This window comes from Neofelis nebulosa, chromosome 9, assembly GCF_028018385.1.
Source record: "Neofelis nebulosa isolate mNeoNeb1 chromosome 9, mNeoNeb1.pri, whole genome shotgun sequence".
Lineage (NCBI taxonomy): Eukaryota > Metazoa > Chordata > Mammalia > Carnivora > Felidae > Neofelis > Neofelis nebulosa.
In genome coordinates this window covers 96,655,367-96,682,558 of record NC_080790.1, presented here as the reverse complement: position 1 = coordinate 96,682,558, position 27,192 = coordinate 96,655,367, and the positions used below count along the sequence as shown (strand labels likewise).

At 45.1% G+C, this 27,192-nt stretch overlaps 1 protein-coding gene across 11 annotated transcripts in view; it reads left to right on the top strand.

Moving 5' to 3' along the window:
* RIN2 (Ras and Rab interactor 2) overlaps positions 1-27,192 on the top strand; it is a 224,515-nt gene that overhangs the window by 181,375 nt on the left and 15,948 nt on the right. For all 11 annotated transcript variants that reach the window (XM_058684762.1, XM_058684763.1, XM_058684765.1 and 8 more), the window contains 4 exons: positions 2,387-2,498; positions 6,245-6,317; positions 11,708-11,799; positions 14,877-16,016. In XM_058684762.1, coding sequence (XP_058540745.1) covers positions 2,387-2,498; positions 6,245-6,317; positions 11,708-11,799; positions 14,877-16,016 — 1,417 coding nt within the window. The remainder of the gene's footprint in view (positions 1-2,386; positions 2,499-6,244; positions 6,318-11,707; positions 11,800-14,876; positions 16,017-27,192) is intronic.

Here is a 27,192-nt window from a genome sequence, read left to right as displayed (position 1 = left end):
CCAGAGTATAAGTATTTTTGGCTTTGTGGGCCATACTGTCTGTCACAACCTCTCACACTCTCTCGCAACCTCTGCCTTGTAGTGCAGACACACCCATCGACAGCATATGAATGAATGACTGGGATTTTGTTTCAATAAAACTTTATCTACAAAAACAGGTGGCAGGATAGATTGGGTCTACAGGCCGACTTTACCAACCCCTGCTCTAAAGCTGCAGACATTCAGGAAATAAGGTTGTACTCTCCCTGAACCCCAAGGCTCAAGGAGATTCCCAGCTGCACGAGGGAATAATACTTCGATTCCACCAATGATCAGCGCCCTCCCAGCCATGCTTTGGGCTTTTTTTTAAACCCCCTAATGTTTAGGAAATATCTGTTTCAGTTTTAGGGTGTCCCAGAAACATTGACTCCCAAAAGTGACTATTACATGTATTCTATTCTATGACTGCCTCCCCATGGGTGCTGGGGGACCAGAGAGAACTCAAAGGTCTTCCCAACTCCCTCCTTAAAAGACGCCCAATCCCCATAGCCACCCTCTCAACTCCCACCCCCCACCCCCCACCCAGATAAAGTTTCTTAGGAGCTATTGACTAGATATACAGAAGGAAGCGAAGATAAGGTTAAATAATAATAATAATAATAATAATAATAATAATAATAATAGTAGTAGTCGTCAGGGAGCAGAGACCATGGTGTCCAAATGCAGAGGAAGAAGTGGCTAAAGAAGTAAGACAGGATAGAATCCTTGGAGAAGGACTGTGTACTACAGAAGGGAACCAGAACTCAGCCGGCTGCCCCACTGCATGCTCCAGGGAGCACTATTTGATTTGTAGCCTAGGTAATCGGTGCCCCCTGGAGTTGTGCAGTGCATAGAAGTACATGGTGTACTTGCCTCTGCAGTGTTGGAAGCCAAGATGGTGGCCCGAGATCAGCACTGGGATTTGGGCTGGTTTAAAGCACGCATCTGAAACTGTTGGTGGGAATGCTAACTGGAACAGAGTGTTTTCCAGCCACTCTGGAAAACAGTGTGGAGGTGCTTCAAAAAATTAAAAATAGATCTACCCTATGACCCAGCAATAGCACTGCTAGGAATTTACGCAAGGGATAGAGCAGTGCTGATGCACAGGGGCACTTGTACCCCAATGTTTATAGCAGTACTTTCAACAATAGCCAAATTATGGAAAGAGCCTAAATGTCCATCAACTGATGAATGGATAAAGAAGATGTGGTTTATATACACAATAGAATACTACTTGGCAATCAGAAAGAATGAAATCATGCCATTTGCAGCAACGTGGATGGAACTGGCGGGTATTGTGCTAAGTGAAATAAGTCAGATATCATGTTTTCACTCATATATGGAACTTGAGAAACTTAACAGAAAACCATGGGGGGGGGGGAGGAAAGGGGAAAAAATAGTTACAGAGAGGGAGGGAGGCAAACCATAAAAGACTCTTGAATACAGAACACAAACTGAGGGTTGATGGGGGGGTGGAAATGGATGACGGGCATTGAGGAGGACACTTGTTGGGATGAGCACTGGGTGTTGTATGTAAGTGATGAATCACAGGAATCTACCACCAAAACCAAGAGCACACTGTACACATTGTATGTTAGCCAATTTGACAATAAATTATATTAAAAATAAATGAATAAAATAAAGCATGCATCCGAAGGCAGTATTAGAACCGGGAGCGAGATTGTCACAAAATGGGGTGAGTCAGGAGTAAACAGGCCTGCAGCTCCACTGTTGGCTGTAGTGATGCTCGAGCACACCTTCCTGCTCCCTAATGGGACAGCCGCTTTAATCTCCAGCAATTGTCACCATACCTGGCCTTGCCATATCATCCTGTTTTCCAAGAGAAGCTAGAAATTCTGGTTTTAATGTGAAAAACAACCAAAACTGCTTTTTCACTCTTAGAAACAAATTTAATTTTCTATCACAAACACACCCACGAGCCAAATTAGTCAGTGAACTCCCAGTTCACCACCTGTGGTTTAGTCATGTTACCTGTGTTTAGAATCTGGGTGTCATCAACCATGATGCCCAAATAAGACACGGGCTAGAGAACACTTAACATGCGCTATAAAACAATTACCAAACTGAAAATGCTTCTGTAGACCAAGGAGGCCCATAGCCTCATGGAGAAGGTTCTGTCAAAGGGAAAGTAGGATTCTTTTGAAGCCAGTTATCAAAGGAAGTCATCTGGGGCATGCTCTTTGATAGTCCCTTTTGCTGTCAGTAGAGCGTTCTGGGTTGAATCTTTCAGGACATGTTCGTTATGAAGGGCATTCTAGTCATGGACATTAGGTGTGCAGGAAATCATATGTCCAGGTTCTGACCTTCCAGATATTTCCTAAGCTTGAATTTCTTTTCCCTCTGTTAGATCTTCCTGGTTCGTAAATCTACCAAAATGCAGAAGAAAGTCCTCTCACTTCGCCTGCCCTGTGAATTTGGAGCCCCACTCAAGGAATTTGCCATAAAGGAAAGCACATACAGTGAGTAGTCACCTGATGGCTAAGTCCTGGTTGATGGGAGGGCCTCGGGTCTCCCCAACAAGTGGAAGTGGAAGGAGATTACCCTTTGAGACAGACAGACATGAGTCTGCATCCTGTTGCTGTTACTTACTCACTCGATGCCTGGGCAGGTAGCCTACCTTAGGAGCCTTGGTTTTCTTATCAGTATATTGGGGTGATCATAACATCAGAGAGCTATTAACAGTTTAATTAAACAGCCTATGTACAAATTATGCAGCCTACTGGTTGGCATATGGCAGGTTGTCTTTCTTGCCCCCCTTCCAGTTAAGTAGAGCATGGATTTGATTCCTAGGTTTGCTGATGATTAACCTGTAGGACAGGCTGCAGCGATTCGGCCTTTTTATGGGTTCTCATGCTACAGCACGTGTCTGCACATCTTGTGAATAATCCTTGAGTGGATGTGTTCCCTCCAGACGATCACTGTTCAGTCGTCTATGAAATGCAGCTAATCAGAGGCAGAATCCAGCCCTCCGAAAAAATCAACTGGCAGAAGTTTTGAAGGGAGAGTGGTGTTCAATAGAATTGGTTTTCTTTTTGCTATTCTGCAATCATTGAAAATGTGAAGTCTTGGGAAGACACGTTTCACTTTATTTATTTATTTATTTATTTATTTATTTAATCCTGAGAAAGAGAGAAAGCACAAGTCGGGAGGGGGTGGGTAGTGGCAGAGAGACAGAGGGAGAGAGAGAGAATTCCAAGCAGGCTTCACACCGTCAGCACAGAGCCTGACACAGGGCTTGAACCCATAAACTGTGAGATCATGACCTGAGCTGAAGTCAGACACTTAACCAACTGAGCCACCCAGGCGCCCCTGGACACATTTTAAATATAAAAGGGAACACACAATGCTGATGTATTGCCAACTTCCAAGGAAGGATCCATAGTGAATCTGTGCTCCAAAGGGGAAGGTTTCATTGAAATCACAGGTTAGCAAGTTGAGGAGTGAAGGCCAGGAGAAATAAGTTTGGAAGCCTGTTGACTCTCTCAATAGTTAGACTGAAACTGGTTTGGGGGTGACGGGGTGGTGGTGCCTAGGTGGCTCAGTTGGTTAAGTCTCCTGACTTCGGCTCAGGTCATGATCTCACGGCTCATGGGTTCAAGCCCTGCTTCGGGCTCTGTGCTGTCAGCTCAGGCTCTGAAGCCTGCATCAGATTCTGTGTGTGTGTCTCTCTCTCTGCCCCTCTCTCACTCATTCTCTGTCTCTCTCTCAAAAATAAATAAACGTTAAGACTGAGACTAGGATTTTTGCTTGCTTCTTGATTTACACCTAAGCAAGCCTCAGTCTCTGCATTTGAAAAACCAAAGGTACTGAGGTCATTTTAAGGGCAAATAAGGGATTATACTCAACCTGGAGTTCATAGTCTCACTGAGCCAAATGGCCTTAATGGAAGCCTAGAGGACACATTTCTAGCAGAAGTGAAACCTGTCAGCCTCTTTGTGGTCAACCTCAGGTTCTTCTGTAAACCTGGACCTGGTAATGTCTTTCCTCCAGGCTTCACAAGGGCACTGATGCCAGGAAAGACTTCCACAGTCAGTGACCTGTGCATAGTTCATACCAGTTTATTTGCATTAGGAGGTAATCACAAGATAGATTTCAAGCCCTCCATTTTAAAGACGATTAAATATTAAGTAAAGAAAGGCCATGCTGAGGTGGCTTTTGAAAGTCAGCTTGCCAACAAGTGATAGATCTGGTTTTTTTTTAATTAAAAAAAATCTTTTTTAATGTTTATTAATTTTTTTTGAGAGAGAGACAAAGCGTGAGCAGGGGAGCAGCAGAAAGAGAGGGAGACACAGAATCTGAAGCAGGCTCCAGGCTCTAAGCTGTCAGCACAGAGCCCGAGGCGGGGCTCAAACCCACAAACTGGGAGATCATGACCGGAGCCAAAGTCAGACACTTAACCAACTGAGCCACCCAGGGGCCCTTTAATTTTTTTTTAAGTTTATTTATTTTGAAAGAGAGAGAGAGAGTGTGTGTGTGCAAGCAAGATAGGGGCAGAGAGAGAGAGAATTCCAAGTAGGCTCTGCACTGTCAGCACACATCCCAATACAGGGCTCAAACTCATGAACCGTGAAATCATGACCTGAGCAGAAACCAAGGGTCAAACGCTTAACCAACTGAGCCACTCAGGCGCCCCAGATCTAACTGGTTTTTAAATCCCTTCTAATATCCAAAGTGAAGCATGATAAGTTAGCCTGGAAGCCCCTTCTTTGCTCCCCTACAATAAGTACAGTTAATGTTTGTACTTTCCTGCTTTCTGGGTGTTCATCTTAGATTCCTCCTGGCTGAAGATTTTTCTTCTCTATTGTGTCAAGACTCAGATCAATTCCCTATTCCTATCTAGGGGACTTAAAGTGGTTGAAAGAGCTGGTCTGAGCAAAGCATTAACCTGACTGTAACTAATTACCACAGGTCTTGGTCTCACCATGATGGCCCCTTCCTGGCCAGGGCCTTGCTTCTCTATGAACGGAGGTAGATTGAGAAAGGAAGGACTTGCTCTGAAAACATAGATATTTTGTCATAACATCTGGACAATATGGTTTAATAAATACCAGCTCATATTTGTATAGACTGCTTTCACATGAATTACTCCATTTTTTTAAATTTCCCTTTCCACTCCTACCTTTTGGGGAGACAGGGAAAGTACTATTATTGTCCACTGTACAGAGGAGAAAACCAAGGCTCAGAGAAGTTAACCTACCCCAAATCGGTTTCTTCCTACTTAACTTGCTAAATTGTGGTGCACATGTGTGTATTTTTTTGTTTCTGTCTATGTCATGGTATGTGTGTAGAGGCATAGGTATATTTTGGGGGTGCTATAGAAATACTAAACAATCAAAATAATACAACATAAGCAAATAGCAAGCAACATAAATGAGGACATGAAGTGTGGCAATTGGGAGAAAAACTCATCTGATTGAGGAAATGAGGAAATCTTCACAAAGCTGAGGATGTTTGGAATATTTTTGAAAGACTGTCTGAATGGCATTTCAGCCAGCCTGGCATGAGGAGTGGTTGGCAAATACACAAGTATTTGAAGTTATCCACTCACTGCCCTGCCATTTGGAAGATGTGCAATATGGTACACCATCTTGCCAGAACATCTTCCCTAGGAGGCTTGTGCCCTTGGTGGTGACAGTGGTAGTGGGTGGGGGCATTCTAAGTAAGTGAGTTTTTGAAACTTTCACATTGAATTTAAAAACTAATTTACTGGAAACTTCTGTTTTCCTCCAAGCTGCCTTGTGTCTTAACCAAAGGTGGCCTGTTTTGGCAAAGAGGAGTGTGTCCCAGGAGGGTCAACCTAGGAAGGTCAAGGGTGGTGGGGGCTTGGGTGTTTACCAAGCTGTGTTGTGTGCCAATGGCCTCTCCCTCCAGCCTCACTAGCCCCTGCCCCCTGACCAACTTTGTGTTTGAATTTAAAAAAGAAAAAAGATAGTTGTACACTTTGAGCCTGCGCTGGTCTGTTTACCAAGAACTGGAGCACGTGCTCCCAGTGAGTCAGGGGCTGAACTTCTAGGCCGTGGACTCTACTGGCCTGTTTCTGGCTGACACACATCCTCCTCACAGCTGGATCTGATAAGCCACACGGTAGTTGGTTTGAGAGCTCAGAGATGGTCCTATGCACACAGCAGATAACACCAGAGGGCCTTTCCTTTCCCAGAACAGTGCTCTAGGACACTCAGCTGGTTCCAAATTCTCTCTTTTCCAGCCTTTTCCCTGGAAGGCTCAGGAATCAGTTTTGCAGATTTATTCCGGCTCATTGCTTTCTACTGCATCAGCAGGTAAGGCCTCTTTTCCTCTTAGGAGTTCAAGTGCCTGCTTGGTGTGTACCATATAAACAGCCCTGGGGTTTCTAGATAAAGCAGGGTGGAGGGGTCTGGGAGGCTTGCCGCTGACTAGATGTCCCTGGAAGGATTGGTTACTGATCAAAATAACTACGCGAGTTCCTCCAAATTAATATGTCTGTGTCTTTAAACTGTCCCTATGGTTCGTTTCACCTCGACCCAGCAAGAAGGGGAACAAACACACATACACATACATGTACATACATGCAAACATGCACACACAGAAAGGGACCCATGGTACAAACCTGGTCCGTGATAATGTGTGGTGCCTGGGTGGTTCAGTCAGTTAAGCATCTTTGGCTCAGGTCATGAGCTCACGGTTCATGAGTTCCAGTCCTGCATTAGGTGAGCACGAGTCCCGCATCAGGTGAGCCCTGCTTCTCTCTGTCTTTCTTTCCCTCCCCCCGCCCCAACTCTGCCCCTCATGGGATTCTTTCTGTCTGTCTCCACTCACTTGTGCCCTCTTCTCTCTCTCTCTCTCTCTCTCTCTCTGAAAAAAAATAAAAATAAATAAATGTCCCTGATACTGTTTCTGAAAATCCTCAAGGGATGTAGTTCATTCTAGAAATACGGGCTCCTTAAACCAGCCCATAAACCTTGCATCACTGTCCTACAGGCCCATTTGGTGCTCATGTCCTTTTCATAACTAAAGCAACTGTGTTAGACTACAAGTAGTTAAGCCAAAAATCATCATGTTAATAAGTGTGGGGAGCATGTGAGTTATTAAAGTCTTTCTCTCTTTTTTCTTCCTAGCCATAATAATTTTTCAAACTGACTATTCTTTTTTTTTAATGGTTATTTATTTAATTTTGAGAGAGGGTATATGCATGCACACATGAATGGGGGAGGGGCAGAGAGAGGGGGAGAGAGAGAATCCTAAGCATGCTCTTTGCTGTCAGCATGGACACTTACGAACTGTGAGATCATGACCTGAGCTGAAATCAAGAGTCCGACGCTTAACTGACTGAGCCAGCCAGGTGCCCTCAAATTGAGTATTCTTTTGGTGATTAAGAATCCATACTCTTCATGGGGCGCCTGGGTGGCACAGTCGGTTGAGCATCCGACTTCAGCCAGGTCACGATCTCACGGTCCGTGAGTTCGAGCCCCGCGTCGGGCTCTGGGCTGATGGCTCGAGCCTGGAGCCTGTTTCCGATTCTGTGTCTCCCTCTCTCTCTGCCCTTCCCCCGTTCATGCTCTGTCTCTCTCTGTCCCAAAAATAAATAAAAAAAAAAAAAAAAAAAAAAAGAATCCATACTCTTCATCTGCAGAGATTGACACTGCCCCCATGTAGGCAGTGGAGCTCAGTTGGCCTCTATGCCTTCTCTATATGTCTGTTGCAGACAATAGAACACAGACAGGCATGCATTACTAGGTTGTTTCCAAAGATCATGTCTTACAGCCATCATACTTTGAGACTGAGAGGCTTATTTGGGGTTCATGTCCTTTATGTTAATTTAAGGGTAAAGTTATTTCTCATGTGAGACATTTATTGTACCTGTTGGACTAGACCCTCCCCGGGGAAGGCACTGAGCTCTTGACCCCTAGAAGTCACCAGGTTGGCAATGCCACATAATTAATGGCCTGAGGTGGGGAAGCACTTCAGGGGGTTGATTACCAGGAGGAAGAAACCAGGGGATTTCATCTAGAATTGGACACAGCTCTATGAGGGGACACCACCAACAGCCCTTGGCCTGTGCAAGGATGGAGATCTGCTGCCCAAAGAAAAGAAGAGGATGGTGCAGATGTCCCCACCTTCCCCAGGGACCCACACCTGAACTGGTTTGAGGCCATCTAGTTCCCGAAAGTGAATTTCAACACTAACATGTTAGTCAGAGGTGAAGTTGGCCAATGCTTACTCTTCATAGTTAGCTTGTTGATTTTCCTGTCGTGAAAGATCATTACACCTATAAAACAGTATTTGGCATCAGCACACAAAAGATACCATCTCTCCTCTCAGTGTTCATAATAGGCTGGAGTACCTGCTGTCCAGGGCTGTTTGATGGTTGAAGGAGATAAAGCACATGAAAACCTTCTTTAATCTACAAAGCATGATACCGATATAAGGTGCTTATGGAAAAATCCCAACATTGACATTTTATGATCAGGGTGACCTGAGATTCATTTCTCTATTTTTTTCCCTCAAAATGCAAAGGTTCTTGGTGTTTCTGTTTCTCTTTTAATGTTCTATGTTACTCGTTTTACCCAAGTCAATGTTCTTAGTAATCAGTAATTGATTTGACCCAGTCTTAACCAAACGTTTTTGAAATGTTCTAGTTGGTTATTAGTACATGAGTATATTCATGTAGAGAAAGTGGTTGGATTGTCAGCCCTGGTATTCACCCAGAATGCATCTGCACAGGTGAACTAGACTAGAGAATTCATGAATCAATCAGCATGTGGTTTGCCACATCAGAGGGACACACTGAAGACTAGAGCTGCGGATATAAATGAGAGCAAACCTTGGTCACCAATGTCTAGTAGCTCCCTGTCAGTTTGTCATAATCAGTGTCATGGAGAGCACTTCCTTGTAAACTTTCATGCACACTGGAATCACCTGGAATCTTGTTAGAATGCAGACTCTGATTTGGGGGGTCTGGGGCAGCATCTGATGGTCTGTGTTTCCAACTGTCTCTAGGTGGTGAGACCAATGCTACTGGTCCTACAACTGCATTTTGAGTAGCAAAGGGCTAGAGAAAATAATAATTATTAATTATTACTTATTAAGTATGATTATAATTTCAGGGGCTTTCTATATCTGTGCTAGGGACCATATATACGTTATTTCTAATCCTCATGGCAACCCTGAAATTAGGATCATGAAGACACCATGGCTCAGAGAGTGAGACACTTGTCTACAATCAGTCATTCAATAAATATGTAGCAAATATTGGATTTGAACCCAGGCCTGCCTTGATGCTAGAGCCCATATTTTGCCACTGTATGGCACAGCTCCACAGACTTTGGGATCCAGTGCAGCCGGGTTGCTTAATTCCACATTAGCTCTGTGAGTGGGTGCAGGGACCTCCCCCTCTGTGCTCTCCTGTGCTCCTGATTCATGGAATGGGGGATATCAGAGCTTCTTCCAACGGCCTGTGTGGGTCCCACATGAGTTACAGAGCTTGGTGCACTGGAGGTGCTCAATAAAGTTAGTCTCCTGCCGTTTAGAAATACAACATATAGAGCAAGGGTCAAAAGTAGATTACGTGTGTACTAAAACTCTTGGGTGAAACATTTATACCTAAGATGGCTGTATTTTCTCTGTTATACAAGTTTTAGAATTAGGGTTCCTTTCCTTAATGAGAGGGAAGTGACCCTGTGGGGAGGGGGGATGGTGGTGAGATGCTATGTTATACCCTTAGCTGGTGCAGTGGAAGAGGGCTCTAATTTTCCAGGAGATCAAAGTCTAAGACTACCCATTAGGCAATGACAGGTGTGGCTTCCTGTCATAGATGCCATTAAGAAAAACCAAAACCAGCTATGTGATGTTTAGGCTCCAGGTACTGGTTTGGGTAAGGTGAAATGCTTAAGGTAAACATAGGTTGGTTTCGTCATATGTGTCTTTCCCCAAATTGTCTAAAGAAAGAAGATTTTAATAAGTTTGTATAGCCGTAGAAACATATATTTATATGCCGCTTTGACATTACAAAGTTCTGCTTCCCATTAATCTTCATTTAAGATTATAATCTGAGTCATCACCTCTCCGGGGTCAGGCAGCAGCTATAACAAACACTGCCATCCCCTGAGGTTCCGCCTGCTTCATCCACGACAGATGCAAGTGAACAAGTAGAAGAAGGTACTCGCAACATTTGGAGGCAGACAATAGGGTCCTTGGAAGCAGGGGGTGACCCATCCTTGACACCTCGGGAAAGAGCAGCATCCTGACTGCCAATTACTAGTATTTATGTGAGCAGTATATTACAGCCCATGCCAAGAATCACATTCTATTCATATTTTGCTCTTTTCATTGACCTTACTAATTTGTTATTCATTGTCAACAGCTTCAGGGGTTTCCAAAATTCTCAAATCATCCAGATTTAATCTGATTCAGTTAGAATGTTGCCTAATCTTACGGTAAACAACTAGTTGTTTGAGATAGTTATTCTCTTCAATGGAGATTTTCACAACATCTTGAGTAGACAAAATACAGGCAGAAGCTCTAGGTTTTGTCCCTCACTTACTCCACCCTAGGCATCATGGCCTCCTTGCTATTCTTCATGCATGCCAGACCCTCTCCCAGGGCCTGGAAAGTTCTTTCAGCTCCTTCCTGTTGGGCCTGTTAGTCTGTGATGTTGAATGCGTGTGTTTGCTGGTCTACACACGGTGCCGTGCTGCTTGAGGGCAGAGTTGTTCCATGAAGTCCTTTAGATTTGCTTCCCTACTCAGCGCTTGGTGCAGGGGCAGCAGCAGCAACATCGCCTGGGAGCATGGCGGAAAAGCCGAACTTCTGGCCTCACCCAGACCTCCTGAATCAGAGTGTGCAGTCAAACGAGACTCCGAGGGATTCACGTGTGCACGTTACAGATAGGGAAGCACTACCTTAAAACACAAGAGGAAGTTTTGTCTTCAGCACAGAAAGCAGGTTGCATGGACTCTAGCTAGAAAATGTCAAAGTAGGGGCGCCTGGGTGGCTCGGTCGGTTGAGCGTCTGACTTCGGCTCAGGTCATGATCTCACGGTCAGTGAGTTCGAGCCCCGCGTCAGGCTCTGTGCTGACCGCTCAGAGCCTGGAGCCTGTTTCGGATTCTGTGTCTCCCTCTCTCTCTGCCCCTCCCCTGTTCATGCTCTGTCTCTCTCTGTCTCAAAAATAAATAAACGTTTAAAAAAAAAATTAAAAAAAAAAAAAAAAAAGAAAATGTCAAAGTAAAACCAACAGATGGTGGTTGAAAACCTGCCCTGTGTAAGGACTTGGAATAATAAATCATGGTTTAGGATGACACATTCCTGCCCAATGAATTGGGGCCCAGTTTTCAGAACATGTAACAAATTAGTGTATAATGTTTTACATGTATGTATGTAAGATCCACCAGTGTAGCGATTCTGATATTAACACTAGATACATTTCAGCCACCCAGGAAGGAAATTTGGTCCTCACTACAGATACTGAAGCCAGGCAGCCTTATCTCTCAGCCTGTCCTGACTGTGTTACTACAGGAAAGAATAGTCATCTTGCAGTCCTGTCACCAGTAAAGACAAGTTCTGGTTAGGTATGAGGTATGATGTAGCGTCTACTTAGGACGTTTCAGTCTAAGCCAAAACATCTCTAGGATGGACATGCTAGATATAGAAAGCAGACATGTAATTACAAATACTCTCTTTTTGAAAAACCAGGGACGTTTTGCCGTTCACCTTGAAGTTGCCTTATGCCATTTCAACAGCCAAGACGGAGGCTCAACTTGAAGAACTAGCCCAACTGGGACTAAGTAAGTGGGTCCCCCTGCCCAGGTCTCTCTTGGAATGAATCTATGGAACAGAGTCAGTGTTAGGCTGGCTGATGATACATTGTTGAAAAATAATCCCTATCTCCATGGCAAAACTTGGCCCTGAATCACACCTGCTGAGATTCTTTTTTCTAAGTCAGACATTTTACTGACTCTCAGAGGGGAGCGCTCAGTTTATCTGGGTAACCCCCACACCTCCCCAGCAGCTCCCATCAATGAGTTTCAGCTACCCTAAGTGTCCCGGTCCTAATGGAACATAAACTTCTCTAATGGGTCATGTCTTTCCTTTCTGTGGCATCTTGCTGGGGAAAGGCTGTGCTTGACAGAAAAGGAAATAGCACAGTACATCTCACGTGCATGAGTTTTGTTCCAGAGAAACACACGGGCATTGACGGCACGTCTGTGCTTTGAGGAATTTGACCGTGCAGACATCTAGACTAACATCTGTCTCACTTCCTCTCTTGTTCAATTTTGGTCCTGGTGTTCTGGGCCATGTCCCTTATCCTGCCATGCATCCTTGCCCTGGCCAGCTGGACATTTGCTTCCCTCTCCTGCCCCTTTGCCAATGCCCCTGAACACAATACCGTGCTTCTGGACAGTGGTTGATGATGGATCAGGATGTACAGTTCACCCAGTTTCACTTCCTCGTCCCATTGCCATGAGGAATTTGTGTAGGTTCAACTTTTGCCAAAAAAAAAAAAGTTTCCCCCCTAGATTGGGAGGGGAAATTCTCTTAAGATTTTAGGGCTTCAGTCTTCCAAAAGATTGACAACCAGGCCATAATATTTGAATGGAAATTTGAGATTCCGAAATGCAACTCCTGGGACTCCTGGAGCCTATGAGGAGCCTGGAGGGAGATTCAGATTCCCTTCTCAAACTTAGATTCTTTTGAAAGAATTGCTACATGTGTCTGAGGCCTGTCTGATGTGTCCCTTCTGAAAAGTTACGCCATCTCTTGCAATGGTGTTTCACACACCTTTTGGAGAGAGTTTAAAACTTTTCCCGAATTTCAGTTAATATAACCAGCTAGACTGTAAGCCTCTTGAAGACCTGTACCAGGTGTCAGTTTTCGCTGGTGACCTCCACCCACTTAACTCCTGGTGCTGTGGTCAGTGTGCAGTGTATACTTTGTGGCAGGCCTGAAGGACTGAAGTATCCTGGTCAGCTTCCTGCACAGACAAATTTAAGAACACCTTGTTCCATGGCCACTGACCATAGAAGCAAATGATGTCCAATTAATATATACTCAATTCGTAATGGCCAATGTATACATTATTCATTTTGGGAAGAGACAGCACTTTGTAAAACTCTGTGCCTCATTTATTTGTTCTTCCAACAAATGTTTCTGGAGGATCTGCTATGTGGCAGGCCAGGCTCCACACTGAGGGGTCAAAGGTTAATAATGTCCATAGCTGCCCTCCCCCACTACCCAGGTTTATAGTCCATGTGGAAGCTAAGTGTACTATGCCTTATAAAGTCTACCGGTGGTGTCAGTAGAAGCCCAAGAAGGACCCAAAGGTGGTGGAAACCATTCCACCAAGACCCAAACTGGGCAATAGAAGTGCATATAAGGTGAGCCAATGAGTAATTTAAAATTTTCTAGTAGCTCTGTTAAAGACAATGAAAAAGACACAGGTGAAAATTAATTTTTATGATTTATTTTAATGTAATATATATGAAATGTTACTTCAACATAGAATCAATATATTTTACAAGTATTAATGAGATATTTTGCATTCCTTTTTTTCATACTAAATGTTTGAATCCAGCCTGTGTTATCCTTATCTCTTTTGGGGCATTAAAATTTCATCAGAAACACACAATCTGTATTTAGAACTGATTAAATTTATAGTTGAGAAACTGCATTCACATACCCAAGTTCCAAAACGATTGAACAGTTTTCCAGTGATTGAATTGCATGTCTGTTTTTAAACTTAAATGGACTGACATGATTTAAAATTGAAGCCCTCTGTCGCGTTGGCTCACTAGCCACAGGTGACCATTGGCTCTTGACCTGGACGACACAGAACAAAGAGGAGAGGAAGGGCAGGTGACTGGGCCACAATATCAAGCATGTTTATAACAGAGAGGGCAGGGCAAGGGCTCCCAACGTCAGCCTCCTCGCTGTCCGCCATGATCAGCCATTCTGGGCCCATAGGGAAAAAAAATACATTTTAGGCAAACACCACAGGGCAGAGCTATAGAGAGAGAATAAACCTGTTCCAAATGGAAATTAGCAGCAGATAACATTTATCACCACCACTGCCTCCCTGGATTCGTGCGGAAAACTGAGCCCCGTGTGTAGGTGACATGGGCCATACAGACAGCTGCAGTAAGCCATGTGTGCTGTGCCAAAGAGTGTTGGGTGTGTAAGCCACGGTGAGAAGGGCTAGGATTTGCAGAGTACGGGCAGCTAACCGCTAAGATAAACGGTTGAACTTGCACTTAGCATTTGCATCGGCCTGCTGTCCTTTTTTTTCTGCTGATGGGTTCCATGAGTGTATTTTTCCTCTGTTTGGGGTTTTAATGCTGAACGTGTAAAACCCTAAGCAGATTGTGTAACATCTCCCAGGCCCAGCTGCTGGTCCTGCCCATTAAAGGGGAACTGCCAGGTCCTCCACGGAGGGCACCTCCAGGCGAAGTAGATTGGGAAGGGTGGCTTGCTTTGCGAGGAGACTCAGTTTTTGTTAAGCGTGTCCGGGAGCCCCGTGGTCCTTTCCAGGCTTACACTGTAACAATTCCAATGCTTTCTTTCCTTACCTGTGCAAAGGCTGGGCTGGCTCTGTATGTTGGCCAAGCCATTTCTCAAGGGCTTTGAAGGTGAAAAGCCCCTTGAGCCTTCCTGTGAGCCCACAGCTGGGCCTGGCAGCATTTCCACCCTTTCCAGTAAAGGGAATGCAGTCCAAGCAAAAAAGAAAAAGAAAAAAAAAACACTCAAGTGTGGCACCTCCCCCTTGAAAGACATGTGTTGTCATGCAAGTGTGCTTTTTTTAATTTGTGAAGGAATGGCCCAAGAGTACTGTATTTACATTCTTGTGTTCACTGATAATGACTTTCAGATTTTTGGAGCTCTCCAGCTGACAACAAACCCCCAAACCCTCCACCTCCCCATAGGCCTCTCTCCTCAGACGGTGTTTGTCCTGCCTCTCGTCAGCTCTGCCTTATAAATGGAGTGCATTCTATAAAAACCAGGACGCCTTCGGAGCTGGAGTGCAGCCAGACCAACGGAGCCCTGTGTTTTATTAATCCTCTTTTCTTGAAAGTGCACAGCCAGGACCTCAGTGGAGGCCTGAAACGGCCCTGCACAAGGACTCCCAACGCGAATGGCACCGAGAGGCCTCGGTCCCCCCCACCCAGGCCCCCGCCACCCGCTATTAATAGTCTCCACACAAGCCTTCAGCTGTCCAGGACTGAAACCCAGGCGAGCATGCCAGAAACAGTCAACCATAACAAACATGGGAACGTAGCTCTGCTTGGAACGAAACCAACCCCCATCCCTCCACCCCGGCTGAAGAAGCAGGCTTCTTTTCTAGAGGCAGAAGGCAGCGCAAAGACCTTGACCGGCGGCCGGCCTTGTCCCGGCCAGGAGCGGGAGCCGGAGGAGCCGGGGCCGGGCACAGCTGGCGGGCCAGGTGGGGCCCCGCCTGCGGAGCCTCCCGAGGATTGCACAAGGGCTGCCGGCCCTGAATCACGGCCCCCGTGGCATGGAGGCAGACAGAGGCTGAGCGACATGAGCATTTCCACTTCCTCCTCCGACTCGCTGGAGTTCGACCGCAGCATGCCCCTGTTTGGCTACGAGGCGGACACCAACAGCAGCCTGGAGGACTGCGAAGAGGAGAGTGACCAGGAGACCATGGCCCCCCCTGTCAAGTCCAAAAAGAAGAGGAACAGCTCCTTCGTGCTGCCCAAGCTCGTCAAGTCCCAGCTGCGCAAGATGAGTGGGGTGTTCAGCTCCTTCATGACCCCCGAGAAGCGCATGGTCAGGCGGATCGCCGAGCTGTCCCGGGACAAGTGCACCTATTTCGGCTGCCTGGTGCAGGACTACGTGAGCTTTCTGCAGGAGAACAAGGAGTGCCACGTGTCCAGCACGGACATGCTGCAGACCATCCGGCAGTTCATGACCCAGGTGAAGAACTATCTGTCTCAGAGCTCAGAGCTGGACCCCCCCATCGAGTCGCTGATCCCCGAAGACCAAATCGGTAAGTCCCCACTTTGCCTTTTTTGTTCCTTTTTAAACATAAAAACTACTGTAACCTCACAGGACACTGTGTCCGATGGCAGTGATCTTGGATGAAGTTTTCTCTGGAGTTCAAAACAACACACTCCACCCCCTCCACCCATTTGAATGGGACCTGAGCTTCTCAAAGCAGACCTCACCTTATACCTGACTCCTGCTACCTGCCTGCTACCTGCCGGGCTAGTTTTCAAGGAGCCCCTGATGGGAACCTCAGAGCAGTTCTGCTCAGGGGTAGAATTTGCCTTCCGAGGGTCCGATTGCCCACCTGGTCTTGTGCTGTGTGTGCTGAGTGTTTCCTGAAAGGGCATCTCTGCAGTCAGTGCATGCCTGGAAAGGTATGTGTGCTGTCTTCTGAGAGAGTGTTTTCTTCTGCTTTGTTTGGGAAGTACACTTTTCATTGAGGTACAGTGTATGTTCAGAAGAGTGCAGACATCACGGGTGTGCAGCTGGAGGAGTGTCCACAGTGAACACACCTTGTGACAAGTGAGAGCTCAGTAAGCACGACAGAACCCACAACCAGAAGCCCCCCTGGGACCACCACCCTGTCACCCTTCTCCCAAAAGGGTAACCGCCTTGCTGGCTTCTGATGCCAGCGAATTCCTTAAGTGGCACGGTTTGGGAGTAACTTAAAAAAAAAAAAAAAAAAAAGACAAGTTTGTGTACCTTTCAAATAAGTAACATATTTGGAGGTCACATGAAAGGTGTTTTCTCCGAAGTCAAGGGGAAATATTTTCTTTATAACCTCATCGAAGGGCTGAATTGTTAATAGTTACTTTGGCCAAGAAAAATTTGAATTTGGCAAGGACATCTTTTTTCCAGGGTAAGAGTGTTGCAAGGATTTTTTTTTTCTTTTTTAATTTCAGAAGATTCTTTCTAAAGGGCTAATTTCAGTGTGGCTCATTCACTGGGCAGCCACAGCCGAAAGAGCTACCAAATTATTTCCAGGCAGTTCATAAAGCTAAACCCAGATTTCTTCTTTCTGATTGGGTCTGTTCGTTGAAAGTAGTAAACAGTATGTGGTAGAGAGTGGACTCTCTCTCTGTCTCTGTCTCTGTCTCTGTCTCTGTCTCTTTCTCCTTTAAGTGAGTTTCAGCAGCTCTTTGATTTTCTTACAAAGGAATCAAAGCCTTGTTTGTTTTCTCGGGGTTTGAGCCTGGTTGATGGGGCGGGGTTAGAGCTGGGTGTTGCTGAGGAGAGAGGCTGGAAGGAATGTGCCCTTGTGGTGTGCTTGGAACCGAAAAAGGTTTCTAGGGGAAGGCAGAATAGCCACCCAGGCCATCCTGTCCCATCCCACCAGAGCCCACCTCTCAGGGGAGACCAGTTCAGATGCAATATTAACAGGGACTCTGAACCTTCATGAGAAGCTTCCTCTGGGGGGTGTCCGGTGGGGGGAGCCAGGCAGGCGCTGATGTCAGCCCTGAGTTATGTGGCCCCAGCGCCAACCAGCCCACAGAGACAAGGCTCCCCAGGGAACAAGGGCCATCCCTTCCTTCCCTTCCTCTCTTTCCTTCCCCGCTGAGATTGTAAGCACCAACCAAAGTACTGATCCCCAGTGGCTTCTTTTGAAGTGAAGTTCGGATATGATATTTGCTCCCAGAGCACAAGCGTTCATTTTCTCCAAAAACAAACATACGCTTTGCTGCTCTGGACGGATGCAGCTTTTAATTTAAAATCTAAAGTCATGACAAGAAGGGATGTTGACATCTATGGAAGCTCTAATAGGAGCCAGGATTCTGTCCAAGTGATGTAAGCGTGTCCTGACCTCGCCCTGGTGAAACAGGCACCAGCATCCCCTGTGGAGTGGAGAATGCAGGACTTTGCCAGGTGGAGCCCTTTGTCCCAGGGGCCACACCAGCTAGTAACCAGCAGGTGCAGCATTTGGAAGAGTAGGCTAGCCCTTTGTTGAGGCAGCTCAGACTAAAATTTTGTATGGAGGTGTGGGTGTGGCCAACTAAGCATTGCCCCGCTTTTTTATTGGCTTGTTTGTTTTGGTTTTTTAAACTTTTGCATTAAAGCAGGAACTTCATCACATGTTGCTTCCCCAATGAAAGCATCATTCAGTTTTGAAAGTACAATAAATGTGTTGTTGGGCTTTTAAAATTAAGAGAAAGGTAAACCAGAGCAGAGGTTAACCTGAGAAACTCAACACTAGTTCAAATGCAGAGAAAGAGGTGACCCTAAGGATCAGAAAACTGATCCCTTTAAATGTGTAAGTTACTAGTTTAGGACTCTGACAAAAAAGTGGACTTATCTAATTGTCTGTTTTACATAGTCATAAATGAAGTGCTCATTGGTTTACTATAATCACTCCTTTGAGCCTTGTAACCAAATCAAGGTTGGTACATTTATGTAGATATTGTTCATGTTTTGCAAATTCAAGAGCAGAGGCCATGATGTAAAAAGTGACTTGTAGTGACTGCTGGTAAGTAGGGTAGCTTGGATTCAACCCAGATCTTTCCTCCATTGTTTGCTTATTCCCACCATATCTCACTTTCTGGAGGGAAGTAATTCACTTTTAATGTATTCACTCCAAATGGATTCACTTTGAATGCCATCTCTGGAATACCAAGCCTCAAGATTGTTCTGAACAGGTGTCTACTAACACTCCTAAGGCTTTTCAAGAATGCCAGTCTGGTCCTGTCCTCCTTTCCCACAACTTCTGAAGATGATAGCTCTATACTAGGAGGTGAGAATTTACATTTAAAACCTGCATTTACAGAATGACCATCCCAGAATCAAGGAAGCTGGAGGAGGCATTTCACTGGCTTAACCCATGTAGAATTAGAGCTGTCGTTCATATGTGAAAAATGACCATACGAATGCATGCGTGTATACACGTAGTATATGGAGATGTTGCTAATCTGTCTTCTTCAGAGAGTGGTTCTTCAGTTGCCTAGAGAAAAGCCAAGGAAGACACTAAGTAGCTCTCACCCAGTGCCACTTTATCCATATATTCTTGTCCCAACCCTTTAAGTCAGCACTTTCTAGATAAGGATAAAATAATAAATAAGTCAGTCTCAAAACACACACACACACACACACACACACACACACACACACACACACACAACCTGCCACTCTAAATGCTTGTGTCCTATTATGGAAAAGTTGCATCTTGTTTAGACTACTCTTTAAAGTTCTCTCACCGAAAAGCCCTGACTTTTAGAGGTTCTTGGATAAATATTGGTTGATTGACATCAGCTTTGCTCTCCTGGTTGGAGAACGAAGACAATGAGGGGGAGACGTGGTGGGCTCCCAGGGAAGTCAGGTCTCTGTTCATTCCAGGGCCACATATGGTTTCCCTTCTGGATAGCTCTCCACTCACCCTCACTCCCCCACCCCCACAAAGCGGTACATGAAAGGACAAACAGATGCTTTAACAAAAAGTGCACATAGTTTCAGGTCTTACTAGAAAGCCCTGGGATCAGTAACTTCATTGACAGTGAGATATACTCATTACTGGTGTGTCAAGTGTAGATAGGGTATGACATTACTCATTACTCCAACATGTGTTCCTCATTGGTGAGCTCCCACATGGTACCACTCTTGCTTCAGTCGTTTTCAACCAATGGGAGAGATTAGTTCAGAATTTCTGATCGTGAAATCTCCACTCTGCAGAACTTGTTGCATTTTTGTGGTTAGCATTTTGATTTTATTCAAGTAAAAGAACTTTTATATCTGATTTGACGTTAATCTTGGGAAAGCCCTCTGTCTTCAAGTTTTGTGTCAAGAAAAACAAAGTTTGTCCAACTCCAAAAATCTCAGTAATCCCAAATTTGTTATTTCATTCAAACAGTCCACCACCAACTGTCAACAACAAAAACACCCCAGGTGTTTGTATTCCTAAGTCAATAACAACAACAACAAAAAAAAACAGGACAATAATGGTTATGCTTTATTTAATTGCTATATAGTAAAACATGTATTTTCTCTAAAGAGCATTTTAATTGTTTGAAGAAAAAGTATCTTTAAATTCAATTTATATTCATGTGATTTTTTTTAATAGAGAAACAATACTGAAAAGTGAGCATAGCAGAATAAGAAAGGGGGTTTGAAGTAACTCTCTAGGAGTTAAACAATTACAACTACTTTGCTTCATGAATCTGTCTCAAGCTTCAATATCTAGTGTGATTTGTTTTTTAATTTTTATTTTATTTATTTTGAGAGAGACAGAGATAGTGAGTGGGGAGGGGCAGAGAGAGAGAGAGAGAGTGAGAGAGGGAGAGAGAGAGAGAGAGAGAGAGAGAGAGAGAGAGAGAGAGAGAGAGAATCCCAAGCAGGCTCCACACTGTCAGTGCAGAGCCTGATGTGAGACTTGAACTCATGAACCATGAGGTCATGACCTGAGCTGAAACCAAGAGTTGGATGCTTAACCAACTGAGCCACCCAGGTGCCGCTTGTTTTTTTAATTTTTAATTCACAGTTTGGTTCAAGCCCTTGAGTTATCTGCTCTTTTTAATTTTTTAATTTTAATTCTTATGTTTTTATTTTAGAGAGGGAAAGCACAAGTGAGGGAGAGGGGCAAAGGAAGAGAGAGAGAATCCTAAGCAGGCTCCCCCCTTATCATGGAGCCAGACGTGATGCTCAATTCCACGACCCTGGGATCATGACCTGAGTCAAAATCAAGAACCAGATGCTCAGCTGACAGCGCCACCCAGGTGCCCCTCTTTTTCAGTTGAAGAGTCACCAGAGTGGCATATTGGTGCCAAGTTGATTAGAACCTCAAGTCTGACTTCTGATCTAGACCATGTGACCATATCTCCTGCATGGAGTGAATGTCCTTGCACAGTTAGCAAAGGGTAGAGAGAAAGGAGAAAGATTGACCTCTTACAACATGTAAAAAGAATATATTAGTTTTGAAAATTAGTTTAAATGTAAGACCCCAGCAGGAAGTACCTCTTTTTTCCATGGGGCATATTTTGTTGTACATTTTTTACCTTAGGGCATCGAAAATTGGGTTAATTATATCAACTAAGAGAAGGGTCACAACTCTGGAGTTAAGGATCTGTGTCAGGAGTCTCCAACTCCATAATACTCTGTGCAGGGGTACTGATAGCTCAGTAATTCCCACCGTTAGCAACATGGGAACTGAGATGGCATCACAAAATAAGGTTCATGGAGATATCTGTGCTGGAGTGTTTTCTGACTATGTCCTGAGAATCTTCCAGAGAGAGATCAGGACTTCCCAGGCAGGAAACATCACCAGGCAAAAGAATCTTACAGTAATTGAGTGCATGAACAAGGGGACACTTGAGAGGCTACATTGATTGAAATGGAGGCATCAGAATCTTTGAGGCTTGGACATGTCTTCCACTACTCCACTCCCACCAACAGGATGCCCTGATTGGCTGTCTTACTATGTAGACTGAGCCCTCACCATCCAGGGACCCACCCCCAGGCTAGCCTCGCTTACCCAGTCTGTCTACAGGGAACAGGCCAGTACAGTAGCACGCTCCACCTTACCTCTCAGAGGATGGTGTCCACTTTGGAGACTCTTACTTACCGTCCAAGCCCTGGGGCTTCTTTTTAGAAACCAGAACTCATAGCCTGCCTCCTTTTGTCAAATCCAAGAGTATGTGTTAAATGCATACTGTGTTTTTAATAGAAGCAAGTGAAAGTCCCCCTAATCCCTCGCCGGTGTGTGGTTCTTGAGGGTTTATGGAGCACTTTTATGCAGAGAATCCCCTTAAATCCCCTTAATGCCTTGGGGTCCCATTTATTAACCTCATTTTTAGAGATGAGGAAACAAAAGCTTAGCAAGGCCAAGCAGGGGTACAAGTGGGAGTGAACCAACTCATCTGGAGAGCTTTTCACACCACCCAGGGTGGCAACACTGCCTTTTGGGGCCATTTTATGAGGAGAGAAGAAGACCACAGTGGTGAAGTCACCCTACCAGGGGGTGCCTGCTTTCCACAAGACTTACCCTAGATCAAGTTCTGCTCTGTAAAATTAAGTACCAGCCCTTCCCCTTCCCTCCATACTCTATTCTGCAGGAGCAGGACACTAAGCACTGTCCACACCCAAGGGATGAGGTTAGAATTCAGCTCTACCTCCCCAAGGCCAGAGGAGCTGCATCAATTATTTAGAATTTTTTAGTAAGGAAGATTGGGCTCTTCTCCACTGCTTTTGTTTTTGCTGGCCCTTTACTAGAAGGTACCGAAATCAGTCGGACAGATTCTATGCATAAACCATTACCTATACTTTTGCATAATGCCTTTCCTTCAAGCCCATCAAAATGAACAAACACCTGGGCACCTGGGTGGCTCAGTCGGTTGAGCGCCCAACTTCGGCTCAGGTCATGATCTCGTGGTTCGTGAGTTTCAACCCCACATCCGTCTCTGTGCTGACAGCTCAGAGCCTGGAGCCTGCTTCGGATTCTGTGTCTCCTTCTCTCTATGCTCCTCCCCTGCTCACACCCTGTCTCTCTCTCAAGAATAAATAAAGAAAAAAAATTTTTTTTTAAAAAAATGAACAAAAACCTAAGTGAATCACCACCCCAGAGCTTGCCATCTTTATTTTGGTGCTATCTCTGCTGGGCTGGGGGGACCTTCCTGTAAATGATAAAACATCCTTTATTATTTATTGTTTATGGGCTGAAGCATGCATTGCTCACATATGTAAAGCAAACCCAGATTAGAGAACACCCCTGCAGGGCAACAGGAGACACCTGCAGGGATGGGGCTGGCTGCCCCACACCTGGGGGATGGCTTCATTGCCAGAGTCACGCTTCCTATATTCTGCAGGGGTAAGGAGAAAAGAAGCATAATTTTCATGTAGCCACCCAAAGGAAGGGTGAATTCAATTCAATTCAGTGAATTCAATTCAATTCAGAAGTCACTTTTGGAGCACCTGCTACCTGTGGGCCTTTAGCTAGGGACTGCAGCTGGCTCACCTGACAACCAACCGTCAGGTCTGGTGTTCACAGGAGAGAGGTCTAGTTTGCTCTATGCCACAGTAGAGGCAACAGAGAACTCCAAGGACCCAGGGTGTGGGGAGGAGGTGGACAGGCAAGGCTGCATGGGAATCCATCCATGTTGGGAAAGGCGAGGAGCCCACCGGCCACAGGGAACAGCATGTGGAGAGGCACAGAGGCACAGAGGGCTGCAATACTGTTGTCTTCAGTGAGAACATGGAACGAAGAAGGGAGGGCAAAGCAGGGGCGCTCCCACGGAAGCTGCTTGAGTCTTTTTTTTTTTTTTCAACGTTTATTTATTTTTGGGACAGAGAGAGACAGAGCATGAACGGGGGAGGGGCAGAGAGAGGGAGACACAGAATCGGAAACGGGCTTCAGGCTCTGAGCCATCAGCCCAGAGCCTGACGCGGGGGTCGAACTCACGGACCACGAGATCGTGACCTGGCTGAAGTAGGACGCTTAACCGACTGCGCCACCCAGGCGCCCCAACTGCTTGAGTCTTTAAGGTGGTAAAAAGCATTTTAGAAAACTCATCCCAAGCAGGGTAAGAGTCAAACTCTTTAACGATCTCTGGAGCCCAAGTACCAACCAATCGAATCAGACCTGTCCATAAACACCTGTAGGCCAGTGTGACAAGCTAGGATGTCAGAGACCTGGATAGACAGACACAGAGTAGGGACAGCAGTGTGACACAGGCCTTCACAATTAGTAGACCAGAACCTGTCAGCAATGAACCGAATCCACACTTCATCCCTCATGATTCCTCATCTGAAATGGGGCTGTGGGGGCTCTCCACCTCTCACTTCCTCTTGCTCTGAAAGACATACCACTGCCCAAGATGTTCAGCTTATCTGTGAGTTTGAGCTGTTAGGTGGGGACACAGTGGGGCTGTGACAGAACACCAGCAAATTCGGGGCAGGAAAACCCAGGGGCTTCAGATCTTCTGCCTTTGTACCTATGGGTGGGAGGGTCTGAGGAAAAGTAAGAAGGCACAAGAGAGAGAAAGATGTACAGGAAACCAGGCAGCTTCTCAATTAATTTATCAAAGCACTTTTGGTTCTCATTTCAAACCAAGTAAACCACAGTTAACACAGAAGAAAACAAACCCAAATGGGCATGAATCACTAAACCTGGTGTCCCTATTCCAAGGCCACATTCAAAAGGGAAGAGGGAGCCAATGATTCTTGCCCATTTATGAGGTGACAGGTGCATGTGAAGTGCTCACCGAGCGGGATCTCACCTTACCCTCACAACAATCCCACTGGGAGGCTGTGAGTGATCCCATTTTGCAGATGAGGAAGCTGAGGCCCTGAAAGGTCACCTTCTTCTCTCAAGGTCACAAAGTAGAAATGGCTCATTTGGACTTCACATGTAACCCAAGAGACACTTGGACACCAGGTGGTCTGCTTTTTATGAGTAGTTTGTACAGAGGATTAGCAAAGTTCTCTTGTGGCTATGGGGCATCACATCCCAGCTCTGCTAAGACAAGATGGATAAATTTCTCAGCTGAAAGGCAGAAGGCATGTGGTGGTTCAGAGCACATGCTCAGGCTGGACTATTGGGTTTGAAGTCCCAGCTCTACTGCTGCTGAGCTGTGCATACTTGATCATGTGTCTTAACATCTCTGTGCCTCTGTTTCTTCATATGTAACATGAACCAGACATCACTCTGCCTGCCCCACTGACACTCACTTACCTGTTTGATTTCCAACTCCTGGTGCCTGTGACATTTTGCCTGACACTTTCTCATGCCACCAGAGCCCTTGTCCAGGGCAGTTGGAAACACTGGGAAATTAATTCCCTCTCTGCTGTCCAGGAGCCTGATAGGAACAAGTGTATAAATACCCCAGCTGCCTCCCCTCTGGTGGGACAGCCCTGAGACTTGCTCTACACCATGCCTTGGACTTCCAGCAGGGTTGAGCTGGTGAGCTCCAGCTGCCCCCAGTAATAACTGGATTACAATACTAATAAAGCACATAATGTTGGCTGCCTCCTCTCCCATCTCATTCCCCTTGTCTGCTGCCAGTGCTTCCTGGGCTCACCTCCCAAATGAACCACTCATACTTGAGTCCTTGTCTCAAGGTTGGCTTCTGGGAGAACCCAAGCTAAAACAAATACGGATTCTATACTCATTTCAGCCAAACAGTTGTTTAAATCCATAGGAAGTGTGTAACAGTGCTTGGAACACTCCAGCACCCAGTCAATGTCAGCTCTAATCTTTAATCCAATTAAACAGTCAAAGGAAGATATGTTAGCACATAAAGAAAATATCAAACTCGTCTTGCCGTTCTCGATGGAGGGAGGCCCGTTGTGCCACCTGGCTTGTTGGCAACAGCGACAGGCTTGCATTTCGTCCCCACGACTCTGGGAGAGTCATTTGACTTCTAAGCCACCTGTGCATCTGCACGATGAGGGTGTCACTGGCTCCTGATTCTTGGGGCTGGGATGGGGGTTAACATTACAGCAGGGACACACATAGAGCCCCCTGGGAATAAGAACAGCACAGAGGAAACTCGGCACACTTTGGCAATTATGTATGTGTAACTTCACAATTTGAGATTTCAAACATTAGCTTCTCTTTCTGTCACTTTCCTTTTAAAGAAATAAATAATCAGAATGCTAGAAACCAAGTAAACCAAGAGGCCATGTGACCTCATCTTCTATCTTTGTCAACTAACTATAGGTTGCAACCTATTTTGTTTAGATTCTGGGTACTGTTAGAATCCCCCGGAGAATATCAGTTATTATTTTGTTTTGTTTTGGCCATCACTCAGGGTGCTAGTTCCGTCTTGCCTCCCATGGGCAGTGATTTGGATGGCAGTTCAGAAGTTCGAGGCAATGGCAGAGAGGTGAACCAACTTGGCCAAAGTTGCTTAGAAAGATAGAGCCAGGCTGGCTGCCAGGCTTCATGTTCCTAGTGTTCTTTCTAAGACATGTGCCTTCTCTGGCCTTTACCTTAACCTCCCAGACTCTCACTTCCCCTTAGGCAGCAGTGGGTAAGCAGAAAGTACTCAAACCAAGCTGATGCATGAGCCAGTCTTGTGATGGTTCCCTGTCTGATCTCTGGCCTTCTCTGGAATCTGTGCTGTTGGTCAGAGTGAAGCAACAGAGACAGGGCTTCTGTCTTCCATTCCTAATAGAGGAGTGATCCCTTCACAGCACTAGAGGCCAACACATTGAATGCTTCCTATAAATGACTGCATCAGCTCACCCTAAGGCAAGGAGCATCTAAGCCCCTGCCATTCTCTTTACCATTTCCCACTTGTGCCTGACTTTGGGAACAATTGAAAGGATCTGTCTATAAATATTTTCCAAAAATTTGCTTCCAGTTTTGATCATTCACCTAACAATTGGTTTTGAATATTCAAAACATTGTAGCTCAAACATTTCTCTAGTATTGTTGTTTATATGCTCGTTTCTTCACTTGTGGATACATGCAATTGACATAACCAGATCCCTTGGGTTCAAATCTTGGCTCCCTTTCTTGCTAGCTATGAGGTATTGAGCTCTTTGGGTTTGTTTCCTGATATATAAAATGAACAAATAATAGTCCTGCCTCCATGAGGTTTGTTTGAACATTTGAAAAGTCAGTGCATATGAAGTATCTAGAATAGTATCATTTGTTCTTATGGTTTAAGAGATTTTGTTTTCTTGGATCTTAAACAACCACAGACAGTAGAAAACAACAGATAGTAGTAATTTATGAGAGATGTTACCAATCTGTTCTTTCCTTTTTTAAATTTTTTTTATTTTTGAGCTAACCATATTCTATAAGATTTTCTGTTCCTTTTGTTTTCCCAAATCATTTTTCCCTCTTGCTTTGTGCACAGAACCTGTTACCCGTTGGACGCCAGTGGGTTCCAAGTCTCATTTGACTTTAGTTTTTCTATTCTTTATGCATGTTAAGGATTGCAGGAGGGTGGGAGTTAGGAGTAAAGTCCTGGAAAAGAATGCAAAGAGACCAGTCTGATTTCTAAACTATGGCCACTAAAAAATGTACTTAAAAAAAAAAACAAAAAACTAACACCGGTATTTTTTTTTTTATCTTTTCATTTTGGATTTTAAGAGAATGGGCACTTGGCAATGAATCCCAGGTTTCAAGCCTCCTAACAAAAGATTTCTGCAGCACCATTTATTCCTAAGGGTGGGAGTCTGTGGCACAAAGACCAGTGTCTCTTCCTTGGTGGCAAAGATGAGTTGCATAAGGGTCCCTCTCAGCTCACTGG